Genomic DNA, 18,864 nt, shown 5'->3' with positions numbered 1-18,864 from the left:
ATAGAGATTGACCTAAAATTGCCTGGTAGATCTTTGGCACCGGACTTGTGCAAAGGCACGACTGTAGCGAGCTTCCATGTGTCGGGAAAAGTACAAGAAATGATGGACGCGTTCACAATGTGTAAAATATGAGAGCCTATGACAGTAAAACACGATCTTATAGCCTGCAGCGGTACACCATCATGCCCGACTGCGCGGGACGAAGACAACCGGCTCAGAGCCAGCGACAGCTCCGGCAGCGTGGCAGGCTGCAGACGCAGCCCCGCCGACGTAACACACGGCGGCCGCGGCGGGAGTGGGGAGGGGTCACTGGCGGACAGCTCAGCAGCGATTCGAGGCCCAACAGCTGCGAAATGGGCGTTAAAAGTGTCCTCTTGACCCGGTGGTACCCCCTCGCCAGCACCAGCTCCACCACGGGAAGGACGGAAAGCGAAATCCCTGATGTTGCGCCAAAAGGCTCGGCGATCGGAAAGCATGTCACTGGCTAAAAAGTCGCGCTAAAAAGTTAATAGATTGATACTCGACAGGGATATTTGTGATATTTGCGAGAGAAAGTGCATCTTTCGCTGCTTCGTCTGCTTTGACGTTTCCAGGTATGTCGCAATGTCCTGGCACCCAAAGGAAGTGCACGCGTTTTGCTCTGTTTGACATATTGTGTAACTTGTTGTATATATGTATGAGAAGAGGCGATGATGGACGTGCAATTTGTAATGATTGAATCACAGATCGCGAATCGGAGCAAATCATAGTTTCCATCCAAGGCCTTTCGCTGACAAAGTCGATTGCCATAAGGATTGCGTGGAGTTCGGCAACAAATATACTAGTCCCATTTTGTAAACGAGTTTTCACAACATGAGATCCTGACGGATCGACGACAGCATTGGCAACGCGATCGCCGACCTTGGAACCATCTGTGTAAATGAACTTATGTGTGGAGAATGCCTGTCGTGTTTGAATAAATCTCTGCTGTAATTCACTGTCTGTGAAGGTGGTTTTGGGGTTATCAATGAGAAATGAAACCTTCCAGGTTTTCTCTAACCAAGGAGGGTGTTGTAGTGTTGGTAGAGGAAGTATATTTGGTTGCACGAAGTCAATGTCACGACAGAATTTCTTAATCCTTGATGCAATTGTAAGCCCAGAACGCCGTTCCGCTGGGCCAATACCGGTTGTGATGTATAGAAGGGAGAATTTGTAACGACTTAAATGCATTGTGATCTGGATGGAACCTAACTTTGCTAGCGTATCTCAGTGTTTGCTCAATTCGCCTAAACTGCAACGGTGTTATAACAGATTCAACCAGCAACGAGGGAATTGGACTTGTTTTCATCGCACCTGTTGCGATTCGGATGAAAGAGTTCTGGATCACATCAAGTCCTTTTAATACGCCGTCACTTCCACCTGCATAAACAGCAGAGCCATATTCTATTATTGGTAATACAATCGTTCTATACAATTGAAGAAGTGTTTGCCGATCTGCCCCAAAATCGGTACCTGATATGCATCGGAATAAATTGAGTCTTCTACTACATTTTGTTTTAACATACTTCACGTGTTTAGCCATAGACAGCCTAGTGTCTAAAACTACTCCAAGGAATTTGAACGAGTTAACACGTGGTATGTTAACTCGTTCAAATTCCTTCAAATTCCTTTTCGGTTTACTGCTATTTACCTGGACATTTCAAAATACTTTGACAAAATTTGGCACGAGGGACTTTTGTACAAATGTAGACATGAATTTGGCATCACTGACTCACTTTACGACTGGCTAAAATCTTACTTGTCTGATAGACGACAGCGAGTTCAGATCGGCGATACCTTTTCAAAAACAGAAATTATCAACGCCGGATGCCCACAGGGTTCGGTTTTGGGTCCTCTTTTAGCCCTCATTTACCTCGATAACCTCTCTACTAGAACACAAAACGACATTTTATTTTTCGCAGACGACGTATCGCTTTATGCATCCCATACAAAACAAAATTTGAACACAACACAGACGTCATTACAAAATGATCTCAATGAAATACAAAAATACGGTAAAGAATGGGCGATTACTTTTAACGTAAGCAAAACAATACAACAGACATTTTCACGCAGCCCACAAAACACACCACCAGCTCTTACATTTGGGGACGACATAATACCCATTCACGAAAACCACGCTCATCTGGGAATGACATTTTCAAAGGACTTGCGGTTTCATCAGCACATTAACGAAATTTGCAAAAAAGGTAAACAGAACCATGAGCCCATTGTACTCCATTGCTCCATACATCCCCCGAGAAATTTTAGATCAAATTTACAAAACATACACGAGACCACATTTTGACTTTTACGACACAGTTTATGACGGACATATTACGCTCCAGGACACACAGAGACTTGAAGTTTTACAAAACAGAGCGGCTCGGCTTGTGACTGGCACTTTATTTAGAACACCAACTGACAAATTGTTAAAAGACCTAGGATGGAACAAGTTAAAAACAAGAAGAGAGATGCACAAAATAACACTATATCATACACTCAATAGCCACATGCAAAAAACTCCCAACTACATCAAATCAATCATACCGGACACCCGCTCACAAAGAACAGGAAGGACCCTGCGAAATCACAGGAACCATACACTCCAACCACATCGCACCACATCCTATCAGTCATCGTTTTTCCTATCAACTGCCAAACTATGGAACCACCTCCCAGAATCATTAAGATCCTTGCCCCAAACATCCTTCAAAAAAGAAATTAACCAGCGACTAGGGATGCCCAAACCCCCAGACTACTACAAAATTGGCTCAAAAACTGGAAATATTCTACATACCCGACTAAGAACTGAAATGTCTTGTCTAAATTCTCATCGTTTTCAAATCAACAAAGCAGATTCGCCTGAATGTTCTTGCGGCCACTTCAAGGAAGATGTCCGCCACTACGTAATATTCTGTCGAAATTATGATGCCCAAAGGAAAACACTATTTGATAACGCTTCTCGTATACTGGGAAAAAATTTTGCAAATTACTCACCCGACCAAAAATTAAACATTCTTATCCACGGAGATCGCTTGAGTGGCGAGGGCAGTCGAGAAATGGCTTACGCCTTTCAAAAGTTTTTGACAAAAACAAATAGATTTTCGTAGTAACAAATAAATTCATTCAAAGTTTTCAAAATTTGCAATCCCGAGAGCTGAGCGGCTGATGGAACACCAAAATTTACCGCTCATGAGCGACTGGTCAGCGGCGGCGGCGGTTGTTTCACATGTTTTATTTTTGTTCCAGAGTGGTGCCTCGAGTTAAGCGATTGCGCTTTTGCACCACTCTGCTATCACTTTTATGTTGCTACATTGTGCCATATGTTTCATTGATCATGCTTTATTTCTCTTGTATCTTTTGTTCCTTAATAAACGTTTTGTGTGTGTGTGTGTGTGTGTGTGTATGATGTGGCCAGATAAACGTAGGTGAGAAGGTTCTAGCATTCTAGTGTTTTTTTTTTGTGAAAACCATCACTGCAGACTTTGTGGGTGAAAAAATACAACCATTCTTAGAGGACCATTCGTCAAGTTTGTTAAGCACTGATTGCAGACGTGGAATGGAGTACTGCGAATCGGTATCAGTACACCATATTGCGCAATCGTCTGCAAACAGTGAGTGTTGTATGTCGGATGGAGTGTTGCCAAAAAGATCATTTATCATGATATTAAACAGCAGTGGAGACAAACAACTACCTTGTGGTAAACCATTTTCGAAAGAAAAAGTATTTGAAAAAATGGAGCGAAAACGTAACTGAAAACTGCGAGCGCCAGTGAGAAATCCAATCAAGTAGTGAGCGAGGTGTCCACGAATACCAAGTTTGTGAAGCTTAAGTATTAAGAATGGACGGAAAACCATGTCGTAAGCGCGAGTAATATCCAAGAAAACGGCAGTTGTGTGTGATTTATGTTTAAAACCTTTGCGTATGTCTGTTTCGAGCCGTATAATGTGATCCAGAGTGCTGTGATGTTTTCGGAACCCGCTTTGATACTTAGACAATAGCTGACTGCTTTCCAAAAACCATTCTAGACGCTTTCCGACCATGCGTTCGAATATTTTGCCGAAACAGCTTGTCAGAGAAATCGGGCGATAACTCCCTGGATCTTTTCTGTTTTTCCCAGGCTTCAGCAATGCTATAACTATAGCCTCCTTCCACTCTTCTGGAAAAACCTGTTTTTCCCATAAGTCGTTAAAAGTGTGTAAAATAAAATCGAAAGCGCTGTTTGGAAGATGTCGGAAGAACTGATAATGTAATTGATCAGGTCCGACAGATGTGTTCCCCGTCGATGCGATTGCATCTCGAAGCTCCGATGAAGTGAATAAAGTGTTATATTGTTCCGTATTGTCAGACATGAATGCATTTGGCGGAAGACGAACATGTCTTCGAGCATGTTCGAGAAATCCAGGTCGGTATTGCTGTGTTGAGCTATGCTGAGCTATGGTTTGGGCGATGGTATTTACTATGTTTTGTTGCTCTGAAATAGTCATGTTATTAACTTGTAAGATTGGAAGAGAAGGGAAGCATCTCTTACCCGATAGTGAGCGTACTAAATTCCATATTTTGCTTAACGGTGTGCGATAGTTAAGCTGGGTGAGGAAAGATTTCCAAGACGCTTTTTTTGTTTCTCGGATAATCTTTTTACACCTTGCTCTCTCTTTATTTCGGAGGATAAGTGTGGTGTTGTTTCTATGGCGTAAGTATAAACGAAAAGCTCGTTTACGTTTTGCTATTGCACGAGCTACATCTTGCGACCACCATGGAACTCGTTTACGATTTGATGCTGGATTCGTCTTCGGGATGGATCCTTCTGCCGCTGTTAATATGGTATCTGTGAGAAATTTAATGCCTTGTTCTGGAGCCTGAAAATGTTCGTGATCTATTTCGCAGAAGTTCTGGAACTTTTCCCAATCAGCTTTCTTCAGATTCCAACGAGGAAGAGAGCGGGGAACAACGTCAGCATCAGAGGAGAATGTTGTTTGTAACTGAATTGGATAATGATCACTATGATGGATATCATTATCAATGGACCAATCAAATAAAACACTTATTTGTGAAGAGCATATGGATAGGTCGATCGCCGATTCGCTATTATGAGATAGCGAGAAGAATGTGTTTTGTCCCTTGTTGAGAAGAACGAGCTGGTGATCATCAATAAATCGTTCGACGATATCACCCCGCTCGTCTGCTATTAACGCGTCACGACCCCAAAGCGGGTTATGCGCGTTAAAATCACCAAGCAGGAGAAAGGGGTGTTTGAATTGCGAAATAAGGTTGGTGAGGTGCCTATGCAAAGTACTATTATCTGTGTCTGGTGGAATATAAATAGAGCAAACGTCGATGTTTCTTCCGTTCATTTTTATTGTACAAGCTACAGCTTGTAATGGAGTGTTCAGTATTACTTGATCATGAACATAATCATTACAAATGTATAAAGCGGTGTCACCGTGGCGCCGCTCACCATCAGTCTCATCGTATCGGTACAGAGAGTAGTTAAATAAAGAAAAGTTGTAGGGGTCTGTTGGAAGAAGCCAAGTTTCTTGCAAAGCAATAATGATGGGCGCTAGAAGTAAAAAGAACATTTTGCTTTCGGCCCAGTTTGAAACTAGGCCTCGGCAGTTCCACTGGAGTAGGCTGTTTATTGTGTTTCTAAGAGAGAGTATTTGTTAGACACACCACGACGGGGCGAAGCCCAACTTGACGCACGGTTGTGGCCCATTGCTACTCTGATAGGTGGACGTGATGTGCGTGTGCCTGTAGACTGTCGATCATCTCCTGGGGGCTGGGGGCGGGGTCCTTTCGAGCGCTGGACTTTTGTCCAGGCTGCCGTGGAGCGAGCAGCTCCGGCAGAGGGCTTGTTCTGCTGAGCGATCTCTGGTGAAGCCTCAGGCTGTGACTCGGGAGGAGAGGAAGGCATCGGGTCACCAAAAATGGTCTCCGTCGCGTCGCTGGTGTTTGTGGATGTGGTCGTAGATGCAGTCAGGGGCTTCAGACACTGAAGAGGGGGGAGTGCTGAGATCGGTTCAGTCTGAGTGCTGCATGAGGTGGTCTCTGTACGGGCGGCCTTGGCATAAGACCGACCAGGAGCCGGAGTGGCTGTTTCGGCTTCCACACGGCGACGAGCGTCGGGGTACGAGCAGCCGGACTGAGCTTTGATCTCACAGATACGCTTTTCCTTCTTCCACGTGGGGCACTGTGAGGATGAGACCGAGTGATCGGGGCTACCACAGCTCAAGCAAGAGACTGGCTTAGTGCATTCGGAGTTCTCATGAGGAGCCTCACCACATCTCTGACAGCGAGCAGCCTGGCGACAAGTGGAGCTACCATGTCCAAATCGTTGGCACTTGAAGCATCGGAGTGGATTTGGGATGAACACCCGGACATCTTTTTTGAGCCAACCGATGGCTATCTTTTCGGGCAGGGTCGTGTTGTCGAAGGTGAGGACCAGCAAGCTGGTGTCCCGTCGCTGGCCATCACGGAAGGTAGTCAGTCGTCGGACGTGGGACACTCCCTCTCCTCTCAGCTCGGACAAGATCTCAGCTTCGGACATGTGGCGGAGTTCGGGGGCGAAAATCGTGCCTTTAGAGGAGTTGCGAGCCTGGTGGAGAGAGACTGTCACCTTCTGACCACAGAACATGGTTGTCTTCAGGAGTGCTTTTGTGTCCCTTCGATTGTGTGTTTTGATGACGAGAGTGCCGTTAGCTGGAGCTTCTATGTCTTGGCCATGCTGTCCACAGATAGCAGCGATCTGCTTCTGAGGCCAGAAAACGTTAATCTTCCGGAAAGAGAAGTCGCTATCGGTAGCCTTAACAACCAGAAAGGAGCCGTCGAGAGACAAGTACGGTTCGAGTGGAGAGCGATCAACCGAATCACAGGCAGGTGCGTTGGCCAAGTTCGTGCGCGGGTCAGAGCTCCGGGAGTGGTCGGTGGACGGGCGAGGGTCATGGCTCCGGGCGAGGTCGGTAGACGAGCGAGGGTCAGAGTGCCGGGCGGGGTCAGAGGTCAGGTCAGCGGTCAGGGCGTGGTCAGTGGACGAGCGAGGGTCGGTACCGGGTAGATCAGTCGAAGGGTGGGTAGAGGAGGGAGGGTTGACGGTTGGGCGGGAGTCGGTATCCATGGCAGAGGGAGGAGTCGGATTCAGAGGGGAGTCAGAGTCGGAATCGGATAAGGAGTCGGATAGCGGGCGCTGACGGCGCCGCTTCCCCATCGTGGGGCAACTGGATGCGGTTGTGGGCAGTGAAGGAGAGTGGGTGGAACAACTGGTAAAAGGTTGGATGTGAGGGGTGGGGATGCGCGTAGGAGAGCTCTCAGAACAAACCCGTGAAATGCCAACTGCCGAAGCAAATTAACGATCACCTTAGCCTGTGTTGGTTACAGCCACCGATTTTTCAAATATATCCTATATAGACCGAGGAGTTTCTTCCTCCAAGCAGACGTTAATTAGCTATGCTTCAGCTTGCACTTGATGTAATCAGCGCATATTGCTTTGGACAATTTATCATGTATCGACTCCCTCGGCTGTATTGTGCATTTTGACATTTCTCAAAACACTTTGACAAATTTTTACAAAAACCCAGCATAAAAGTCGGTGCTCGAAAAACGCCCTCTGTTATCCCCATCTGAAGCTAAGGTTCAGAGGTCGCTCACTGGTGGATGGCACGGTGTATTTGTGTAAGGGTACACGTCTACCATATCCGACAACACATGATTTCGAGATGCATTACATTCGTCCAGCGTGCTTGGCACGAGAAAAGTGTGTCATTATTCTGTTTTCTGTGTTATCAAACGTGTCGAAGGTCCCGCCAAGCGTGAAAATACTCAGCCTTATTGTGTTTTGGGTGCGATTAACACATGACTGATGTGTTACCAGTACAGAACATGCCCTCACTGTGTCGATTTGTTTTCAGTGTACTGGCCCTCTGACGGCTGCTGGTGTCGGTCTGGCGGTGACCACTGGTGCTGGTGTCGGTCCCTCGGTAACCGCTAGTGCCCTGGTGCCGGCTACTGGTGTCGATACCGCAGTGACCGCTGTTGCCCTGTTGCCGATCCCGCGGTGACCTCGGGTAGTGTTGCCGGTCCCGCGGTGACCGCTGGTGCCCTGTTGTCGATCCCGCGGTGACCTCTGGTGCCCTGGTGTCGGCAGGCGAGCGGTGCGCGCCACGCTGGTGCTGGTGCCGCTGTTCGGCCTGCACCTGATGGTGACCATCTACCGTCCGTCGGACGGTGGCTGCGTCTGGATGGAGATCTACTACTACTGCGACTACCTGCTCGACGGACTCCAGGGCGCCATGGTGGCGCTCATCTTCTGCTACCTCAACGGCGAGGTCAGTGCTGCACCGCTGTGTCAGCGGCGAGGTCAGTGCCTACTCACTGTCTCAGCGGCGAGGTCAGTGATGCACCATTGCTCAGTGCCTTCCCGCTGTTTCAATGGCGAGGTCAGTAATGCACCGCTGACCCAAAGGCGAGTGCCTTCCCACTGTCTCAACAGTTAGTTCAGTGCTGCTGCTGCCCCAAAGGAGGTTAGTGCTGCGCCTGATTAGTGGGGCTTACATTCAAACTTACATACATGTAGCTCAACGAAAGGTTAAACGAAAGGACCGACAGCCTTCCCAGTCATTCATAGTACCTACGTTGCCTCAGCAAAAGGTGAGGACCGGCCGGGCCTGGAACAGATGATCACTGGTGAGTGGTGGGTGTCTCGTACTAAAAGGTGAGCGCCTGTCTGATCCCCCTGATCGGCGGGGCGAGGATATTTGACAACAGAACACAGGTGATTACGCAGTGTTGTACGGTCCAACACAGAGTGAACATTATTCCATCCTTCAGTTCAGATGAAAAGCGCCAAGTGTAGTGGCGAGCTGGTCTATTCGTTAAGATGCGCTGCTTAGTTACCAATCAGTTTAACTCTAAAGAGATTAGTTTCTCGACTGCCGTTCCAGTAAATTAGATGACACGTGATGTGTGACTGTTCGAGTATAGATGCTCAGCTGAGTGTAGGAACATTAACCCGCGCCCTGGTGTGGGTCTGAGCCACCTTCGCCCTGGTGGGGGGGGCCAAAATGACCCCCCCCGTCTAACTCGAAAACGAAGAGGGCTAGGAAGACGCGGAAAAAAGCAAACGAAAGCCCATAACAAGTACGTTCGAAAGTATTTCGGTCATTTTTTCGCTAAGGTCAATATTGAGGTCGCTAGAGGTCATCATAGGTCAAATTTCAGTGTTTTCGGTGTTGCCGGACATATTCCGCTGTAGCTCGGAAACTAGAAGAGCTAGAGAGCCGCGGAAAAAAGCAATCGATAGCTCTTTTCAAGCTCTTTCGCCAAGGTTCGTCAGATTTGACCTCAGCTCAACGGTTTGGCCTACAGAGGTCATGCAAGGTCAACTTGGCAAATTTCGTTGAAAATGTTTTTAACTATAGCATGCATTCACGAGAAAATAGAGAAACGATTCATGCACCATCGTGCTTGGCTCGTCGAGACGCGTCGAATGATATATAGTTTGACCTCGAAAGGTCATTTTGAAAATTTGACCTCAGGTCAAGGTCATGACCTTACCGAAATAGGTCATGCTGCATATCATTCGATCCGCATTGACGAGACAAACACGATAAACGTCGAACGGAGTCTCTATCTCTATTCAATAACAAGTAAGTGCAGAAAAACCGCTGGTGACCTCTGGTGACCAGGGAGATGACCTAGCGTGACCTCAGCGAGGTCACAAGCAAATGGTTTCACATGGGCTGTGATTTGCTGACCCAAGACACTTCAATAACGAAATATAGGAACAATCACGCCCGATTTAGCTGAAAAACAACTACTTTTCGATTCTCCCATTGACTTATAATGGGGAGCAGCGATGACCTGACCTGACCTTAGGTCACATTTATAAAAAATCCGAGATAGCCATTTTGTAGAGCTGGGTGACATCTTCAAGTACTGTAAATTTTACATCGATCGGATAAAAGCTGTGCCTTTGAGAGAGCTTTGAACTTTTTTAGAGGTGGTGTCAGTTTTGGTGACCTTGTGACCTGACCTGACCTGACCCGAACCCCCAAAAAAAGGACATGATGTAAAAATGTTGAATAAACAGCTATACAAAGTTTCAGGGCGCTAACTCAAGTGGTTTCTGAGTTATCGCTGAAAAACCACAGGGGGGGCCAAAATGCCCCCCCCCCCCACCAGGGCGAAGGTTAAGTGGTGAAAAACAATGCTGATCATAAATATTTCTAATGACGTATCACACCTCAACACTGCAAACAGCAATATAAAGGAGAACAAATGCTTGAGTTGGCAGTATCAGCAGAAACTATGCAAACTCCTTTCTTCATTTTTTTATGATAATTCATGATAACCGCTTCCATGACGGCTATCTGGTACATATTTAGTTCATATTTGGCGTAGATTTGGTGCAGCTTGGGTCAAATTGGGTCATTGGGTCAATTAGAAGCTATCAAATTGGGTTGCACAGTTGCTTATATACCCGAGTTTTCAAAGTATCAGATATTCTTTTCTAGTAAAACGATGAAACTGCACGATATTAACCCTCGCCCCGTTGGGGGGGGGGGCATTTTAGCCCCCCCCCCTGTGGTTTTTCCTGAATAGCAAGAAAACGGCGGCGCGCAGCGCCGCCAAATTTTCAGTACCTTCCCGGGCATCAATTTGACACCTTTACACCAAATCTCAAGTCTTAGGTCACCTTAGGTCAGGAGTTATTGAGGTCAAACTGAGGTCATGTTCGAGCAAAAATGAGCAAAAAACATGCAATCTTGAAACGCTCACCAAATCTACAGTTATCAAGCAATTTCAAAGTTCTTTATATGGTCTAGTAGACAAAAAGCGGCGCTACAAAACTGCTATCTCGGATTTTCAAAATTTTGGGTTTTTGACCCCAAAAAATTCAAAAAGTTGATTTTTTTTAGAAAAACTAAAAAAATCCAAAATTTTTCCGAATTACGAAAAACCGGAATATATGTGATAGTCCCTGCGCTCTTCTATATACATACCATATTTCAGATCGATATCTCGTTTTTTGGCCAAGTTATAGCGAAAAAACTGTTCAAAAATGATGACGTCAAATTTTTGAACTCAATTTTTAGCGAATCTAGACCACGTACGGCAAAACAAAGACCACCGTTGAACTCCCCGTGACGAGCTGCATCGATTCGATGCCCATTTTATGCAAAAATATTAACTTTGAAATTTGACCTAATTTGACCTGACCTTGACCTGACCTTGACTTGACCTTGACCAAAACGTGACCTAAGCTGGCCCCAAAGGCTGCCTGACCCACATAATCGCATTCGTCATGTAAAATGGACCATAAAACATGTATCACACGACACTTTCATATTGTGACCCCCCCGTGACCTGACCTCTGTGACCTGACCTGGGATCAGTGGCCTCAAATAGCAAAATAAGTGTTTGAAGAACATTTCCCCATCGATGATTCTCAATGAAATGCATTTTACTCGATTTTACAACGCATTTCTTGAAATGCCTGTAAACGGTGAAAATTGGACCTTTGACCTGACCTGTGACGTCATCGGTTTGACCTAGGTCAATAAAATTGGGTCACAAGGTAGTTCCCTGATAGGACTATCCAACACCGTTTGCCGCTTGTCGCTAGGTTGCGTGGTTCTCGAGATCTTAGGGGGGGCAAAATGCCCCCCCCCCCCAACGGGGCGCGTTGCTCGGCAGAGCCCAACGGGGCGCAGGTTAATATATTCGCCAGGTAACTCGTCTTGAAAACGACTTGTAGAAAGAATGATATCCTAAACACATAACCATAAACGCTTTTTCACACTAAAGTGGCTGGGTTTATCAAACGGCTAGATATCTCTCAGGCGATTGAATGCTATGAAAGCTGCCGTTCTCCGTGACCCTTGTTATGTAATGACGTGTTTTGAATGGACGGATGACGGAGCAGAGGCCGTGCTACACAGTGTCTGCTTGTAATCCCATGTTCTCCAACGTCTGACTGGGAGAATTCTAGATTTTCTAGATATTTATCAGCTAAAGTTAAGCTCTTAATTAAGGATGCGGTCTGTCCCAGCCACCACACTGTATTCCAGCTTGCTGCGGCTGCTCACACCAACCGCAAACCGGATCCCGTTAGTAGGCTGTCAATGTTCAGTTTCGATTGACTTGTATTGGGGCTTCCTCACCTCTAATTTGGCACCCTGCCAACGGAGCTTACGGATTGTGTGAACTGAACCAAAGTAAGCGTCACCTAAAAAACGTCCTTCAACTTATCATTATTATAACAGCGTGCCTCAAAGTTTCCCGATTTTAAAAACTAGGCTGGAGGGTGACAGTCTTCGACCCCGGACTCTACCGGCGTCGGTAGCCAGGATAAAAACCCGTCCATGAGATCGCCCTCCGCGATATCTGTGTCAGAAGTCTACAGTAACGGATCGACAAACCAAGGTCAACACTGCCGGCTACCTTGTCTTCAAACACATCGGGAAGAAAAATGATCTGAGGAGCTTTGTAAAGCTGACCAGGCTCCAGCGACTTCACCATTGCGGTCGTTACCCCCGTATCGAAGATAAATAACTGGTTTGTATTCACTTCGACCTGCTCCTAACATCTGAGAACCGGTCAGATCAAATGCTTATGATTTTATTTGTGGAAATAAGTTAATTATTGACCGAGTCGTTTCGGAAGATCTTGCCACGCCGGACGCGTGGTAGTTATGTGAAAGAAAATATGCGAAGAAATAGAGAAACTGCATTGTTGATTGTAATTATAAGTTGAACGGAAACGGGACATTTGGTTGACACTATAGCATGAGGTGAAAGGTGTTTTTTTGTTATCAGCGCTGTTAGCGGGTGTGAATGCCATTGATTCATCGGGAGAACGATAGTTAACCTAACAACCAAAATGCTTCATTTGTGAGCTATAGCATTATTCGCACCTATTGTTAGGATTTTTGTTGCTACCTCGCGCACAGTGCAAACATGAGTGAACAATACTGATACAGGAAACAGGTCTGCTGACGTCCTGTTGCAGGCTGCGGGATGGGACCGATGCGGCATGATGATTGTGTGCAAGGGACGGGCTCCGGCATGCAGGGAGTTCAAAGGGTCCGTGATAAAATCGGCTTAGCGAATGGTGTGTCGCGTGGTTTGAGGTGGTGACGACTGCTGGCGACTGTTGGTGACTGGTGCGGCTGGCTGGTGGCCGTGGCGCCGGTGGTGACTGGTGACTGCCCGCCCGCTGACTGCAGATTGCGCTGCTGGTGCACCGCTCGGCCCTGGCGCTGGCCGGTCACCGGTGGGCCGGCCGCGGCGCCGGCGCCGTGCCTCTGAGCGCACTGGCCGGCCCCGGGCCGCCCCCCACCCGCCTAGGTAGGTGCAGGCAACGCTGGCTGCCCTGGCCGGCCCCATCCGCCGCGCCGTCTCCACTGAGCTGGCACAGCTTCTGCGCTGCACATGGCTGCTTGTCGGCGGGCGGCCGGCCGGCCGCCGGACCTGGTGGAAGGTCGCGGCGGCGGCCGCCGCCCCCTCGGTGTCCGCTCAGCTGTTGTCAGTGCTGTGTCCCGGCGACCGGACCTCGGGAGATGCCGCCCAATTTGGGACGGCCCGGTGCTGTTTTCATCGTAAACTAACTAACCGGCGTAATCGGATCATCGTGCCATCGGCTCGGAAAAGGCCAATCAATCCCTGGTGTTTTTCAGCGCCGCCCTCTTTAAAATTAAACCGCGCCGTGTTGGCGGTAAAAAGGTTTTGATAAAATCACCAAAGTTTCAGATGTGGCAGCCATGAACTTTCAGTTATTTTTTATCGTTGTTTCGAAAAGTATGATCGCTAAAAATATCTGAAATTCATATAGAATATTTTTACGTTGGTGCTCATCCTCTAATTCGGCTCTTGGGCCACGTTGAAAGAAGTACCAGGCGCCATTTAATTGCTCATCAAAACTGAAAGTTTTTTTATGAATTGTTCAAGTGATCTTATGAAACGGTCGTTGTAATAAGGCCGATGCATTAATTCTTTGAAGAGACGCTAGGTTTTTACTGAAAGTCTTGCTGTAAGAAGAAATCGTTTATAACTGAAAATGCGAATTTTATTAAAACCATTCTAAAATGTATTTTTCGAGTCATTGCGGTACTAAATGTCTCCAATGTCTTACCTACTGTAATATGGAGTACTTCTTCGGCGTGGGGTGATGAAGCCATCAAGTAGCACTCTTGAGACAGAGCCAAACACAATAGACTGTTCTATTGAAGGATTAAAACAGTGAGAAATCATACGTTGTGACTGAAGAAAAGACTGTTCAGCTGCTGCACTCCTGTAACTGCTCTAATCCGCTCAAAACTTTTGTGAAAAGTACGATTTTGTGCAATTCGTTTGGTGCCATTACCAAATGACACTTTTTAACAATGCGACAATTGTTAATAACTTGGAAAGCTGCCAAAAGCTCAAAACACATTGAAGTGATTATTTTAGGTAATCTAAAAAAGATTGTTTTTAATAAAGCGAGAATATTCTCTGACTTTACCTTACTCATTTGGTATCCATTTTTATTATTTTTTCTTTATTAATTATACATTTTTCCTCACGTTTAAAGGAAATAAATCAATTTTTGCTGCTTCCTTTCGACATTAGCAAAATGTCACTATTCATATACTTGTACAATCAGAATTATAACAATGCTAAAAATAATCGTAAAGCCATTGTAAAGTATAATTTCTTATTTAAAAATTAGATTCGATAAAAATCTAATTATAAATTAGAGTCGTCTTTCAACGTCATCGCCTATCCATATAGTAAACAATTTTCAAAAGACACCGTTTGCTTTGCGAACACAAGTACATTTGGAGGCAAACTTACCGTTTGATATAGGCATAGCTGCCATGTAGCAACTGTAACGACCCACAGTTAATCAGCACTACAAAGTGATTTTAAATTATTTTTACAAGATGGGATAAAATCAGTACAAATGTACAATGGCACTGAGCAAATTCCTTATAAAAGTGACATGTGGTGGTTGAAGTCAGCAAAATGAATGGCTGTTCCTTATACAGCAAATACGGTTGGGATAGCACTCTGTAGGCATTTTTCAGATGGTGACCTTTGTTCCTATGCCGACGTTGGCATTTTGTATCGTATTAGCGGGAGGTTTGCCAGTTGCAACAGCTTCTCAAAAATCGAGTGCGACGAGGTTAGTGTGGTCCAAGCTTCTGAAATGCAAGATTATCGCGTTATGCATGCACAATATATTGTATGTCCAAGTGTCGTAAAATAAAAGGTTGTTTTCCATTGATGAATTTTTACGTCACGTTTGCCTAGTTGGTTGCTGAATAGCTGATGAATGGCGTGCGTTGTATTTTTGCATTTAGAAAAGCCTGTCCGTGAGTTATAGTATTAATGTGGTTTTTAGTTGGGCTGCACGCTGCGCGGGCTTGGTGGCTCTCACAATCATTGCGAGTTTGATGTCGAGTGTGTAGACTGTAGAAGGTAGATCGTGTTCTTGGAACTATACCGTTTATACGTGAGCGAGAGGACCTGATTGATGCTGGAGTGAATGGTTTATATTTGTAGCTCTTAAACTGTTTTACTTTCCTTCGAAAAGTTATTCTGGACAGCTCAGTTATTAGCAAATGTTGAACGATTGTCGATGTCCATTTGCATTACTTGTTAGCATATGATTCGTATTCATTGCTAAGGACAGTGGCCCTAAAGCCTGTTCTTTTGATTTCATTTTAATTGAGAACTTCATGATAAATTCATGATAGAGAAAGTCCTAGGTCAGTTCCTGGAAAATGCTAGATAAAAACACCTCAACCAACGGCAGGGTGGTTATGGTGTATCTATCTTACATTATGAATTTATTAATGAAGTCCTATGGTCACTTGGAGTACATATGTGTTTCGTGCAGTCGTTTTAGCAAGCTTTCTCATAGATACATGTATAATGTATTGTATATTTCGTCGTGACTTTATTGCATTGTATATGTGCATTGTGTATTGTCTATTGTGTATGTAGTAGGCCATTTTTGAATACATATTCGGTTATATGTTTGCACAAAGTTTCATACCTAATGGATGTATCATGTAACCATCTGAGAATGCCAAGAATATATCGAAGCGTAGCGCCGCAGATTCAAATTTGATGGAATACATATGTACAGAAACTAATTAATCTGAATATAGTCAACCTTCTAAATGCATCAAAACACAATGCAGCCATGCCGTCCCTGAAAATTAGCGGCTATTGTTTCTTTGTTGCTGTTGTTATGTGAAGTTTTAATAGGTTTTCTCTATTTCCGCTTATAAAATAGTCCGTGCCTTTGTATATCATCGTGTGTGTTGCTCAAACGTCTACTCGGTCTACTAATGCACATTTTTTATTATTCTGTTTTTTTTTTCTCGATTGTTGTAATTAATTTGTTTCATATTTCAAGTCCATATCTCAATTTTCCCATTTTACATGTCAATATTTTAAGTCCACAAGTCTACAATTCGGTCTATACCGATTTAGTATAAAACTTCTGTACACCAGATCTAAGTGTTACTTATCGTCTATACTCTATATCAATGGCACATAAGTCAATTCGGTGTCGTTCACATCTCCCTACACGTATTCCTTGCCAAAATGTTAGGCAATGCTGCCCGCTATCTCTCAACCCATGACCCTGTGTCTCTCATCCCGTCACCCTGTGTCTCACCCGTGATCCTGTCTCACCCGTGATCCTGTCTCACCCGTGATCTTGTCTCACCCGTGATCTTGTCTCATCCCGTGCCCTTGTGTCTCTCATCCCGTGACTCTGTGTCTCTCATAGTCTCATACCGTGCCCCGGTGTCTCAGCCGGCGTGATCCTATCTCATCCCGTCACCCTGTGTCTCACCCCTAATCCTGTCTCAGACCGTGGATCTGTGTCTCTCAGCCCGTGGTGACCCTGTGTCTCAGCCCGTGACCCTGTGTCTCAGCCCATGGCCCTGTGTCTCAGTCCGTGACCCCATGTCTCCCCCGCTGTGTCCCCAGGTGCAGAACCTACTGCGCCGCACCTACGGCCATCACCTGAGTCTGCATTCGACGGCGTTTCGCACGGGTCACCGCAGCTCGTCGCTGTCGGGCCGCTCTCAGAACACGATGCACACCATGGTTGGCCTGGACAACACGACCAGCGCCACGCTGGAGCACGCCGACTGCCCTGGCGGCGCGCCGCTGCTCCACCGGCCCCATACCGGCAGCTCGGAGAAGGAGGAGCGCCTGTAGCTGCGGCCGGCCTCGGAGCGATCGCAGCGACATCTGTAATACAGGAGAGGTGACGTAGAGCGACACCTGGAGGGTGGTGATGAGAGACGCAGTGAGGTGCTCGTGGGTAATATCGACTAGTCCGATTATCAGGAAACATTCGAGAACTGAGACTCAGTGGTTTTGCGAGACATTGTCAGATGAATATGTGTCATAAACATGATATTCGTTCAATGTGAGCTGTGTACTATTGATGTGCGACTTTTTGTCGCCAGGTAGAGTGTCATCGTTTAGGGTTAGTGGTCGGAGCCACCAAGTGGCGGCGTTACCTGTTATTTTTTTTTTTTTTGTGAGTAGCGAGAGATTGACCGAGTGAATGATGGAGCAGCGACGTGCAGTATGCGCAGTTGTACGCTAGTCCGTGTTGAATGGTGCTGCTGGTGTATGTTAACATCGTGACACATCCTGCGGGTGATTGGTGTCGGAGTAAATGCCGTTTCTGTAGCTGCTCAGCATTGTGGCCGCAGCTGCCCGGCGGGGACCTTTACCTGACGGCCCCTGCTGTTTCATGTGACTCGGCTATCATGTGGTCGTGGCGTCTGATGCCGCTTGTCCACGGCTCCCTTGTGTCCAGAATAGTACCTTATGTGCTGCAGGCCCAGCTTGTCGGCAGGTGTCCGTGACCGTGGATACCGTGTGTCGGCAGGTGTCATGTGTCCGTGGATACCGTGTGTGGGCAGCTGCCATGTGGGCGTGGATACCGTGTGTCCGCAGCTGCCATATGTCGACAGCTGCTATATGTCGGCAACTGTCATATGTCGGCAGCTGTCATATGTCGGCAGCTGCCATATGTCGACAGCTGAAATTATGGCATGTCGTGCCCGCTGACCTGGTATTGGGGTGCTTCCCGGCCCGTATGCCGCTATTGCTGGTGTTACACCTTTTTACGCACATATATTGGCACAGTGCATGACAGTGCATGACATTGCAACTGGTGCAGAGTTTCGCCCGCATGACAGCGTATATTATTTTATCATATTAGGCGTGTAATATAGTACATTTACACTGGTCAATTTTATGAGTAACGCATGACTTAATGCATCATCGAATTAAGTACCCGTAATGCTATCGATATATTGCAGGCTCTTTAATATAGAAAGTTTGTATCTCAAAAAGTTCTAAAAGTTGCGTTAGTCTTATGCGCTCTGCTCCATCTGGAAGGTTTTACAAATATGGGTTACATTTTTTCGTGAACTCACCATGCCGAACGGTCGAAATTATTTGCACTTTTTAACTGTTTGTCTACCGAGAAGACGCAATCTATGCCAAAGCCAGAAATGAGAATGATGTTTCTTTAAGAAGTGCACTGTTCCGCCTGTATGGAGCGTAAAAAGGTGTAACGGTTTGTTAGCAGGCTGGGTGCGCACCGCAAGAGTCTTATAAGGTGGTTGTACCCAAAGCTGTTCCCTATATTTATTTATTTATTTATTTATTAAACATCATCAGATCGATCCACTATAAGGCAGGGCTTTTCTCCGATCATCGTCATAACAGTACGAAACACATGAAGATGACAAGTAAACTAAGATCACAGTAGTGCGATACAATGACAATGACAGTAGGTAAATATCCTACCCGACGGTACCA

At 46.0% G+C, this 18,864-nt stretch overlaps 1 protein-coding gene across 1 annotated transcript in view; it reads left to right on the top strand.

Moving 5' to 3' along the window:
* LOC122376704 (calcitonin gene-related peptide type 1 receptor-like) overlaps positions 1-17,550 on the top strand; it is a 102,726-nt gene extending 85,176 nt beyond the window's left edge. Inside the window, exons 10-11 of the mRNA XM_043356622.1 lie at positions 8,163-8,343; positions 17,005-17,550. Of these exons, the coding sequence (XP_043212557.1) occupies positions 8,163-8,343; positions 17,005-17,238 (415 nt within the window). The 3' untranslated portion in view covers positions 17,239-17,550. The remainder of the gene's footprint in view (positions 1-8,162; positions 8,344-17,004) is intronic.
* The last annotated feature ends 1,314 nt before the right edge of the window (positions 17,551-18,864 follow it).

This window comes from Amphibalanus amphitrite, unplaced genomic scaffold, assembly GCF_019059575.1.
Source record: "Amphibalanus amphitrite isolate SeventyFive unplaced genomic scaffold, NRLGWU_Aamphi_draft 000042F_arrow, whole genome shotgun sequence".
In the NCBI taxonomy this organism is placed as follows: Eukaryota; Metazoa; Arthropoda; class Thecostraca; order Balanomorpha; family Balanidae; genus Amphibalanus; species Amphibalanus amphitrite.
The sequence above is the reverse complement of the archived record's forward strand: the minus strand, read 5'-3'. Positions and strand labels throughout refer to the sequence as shown.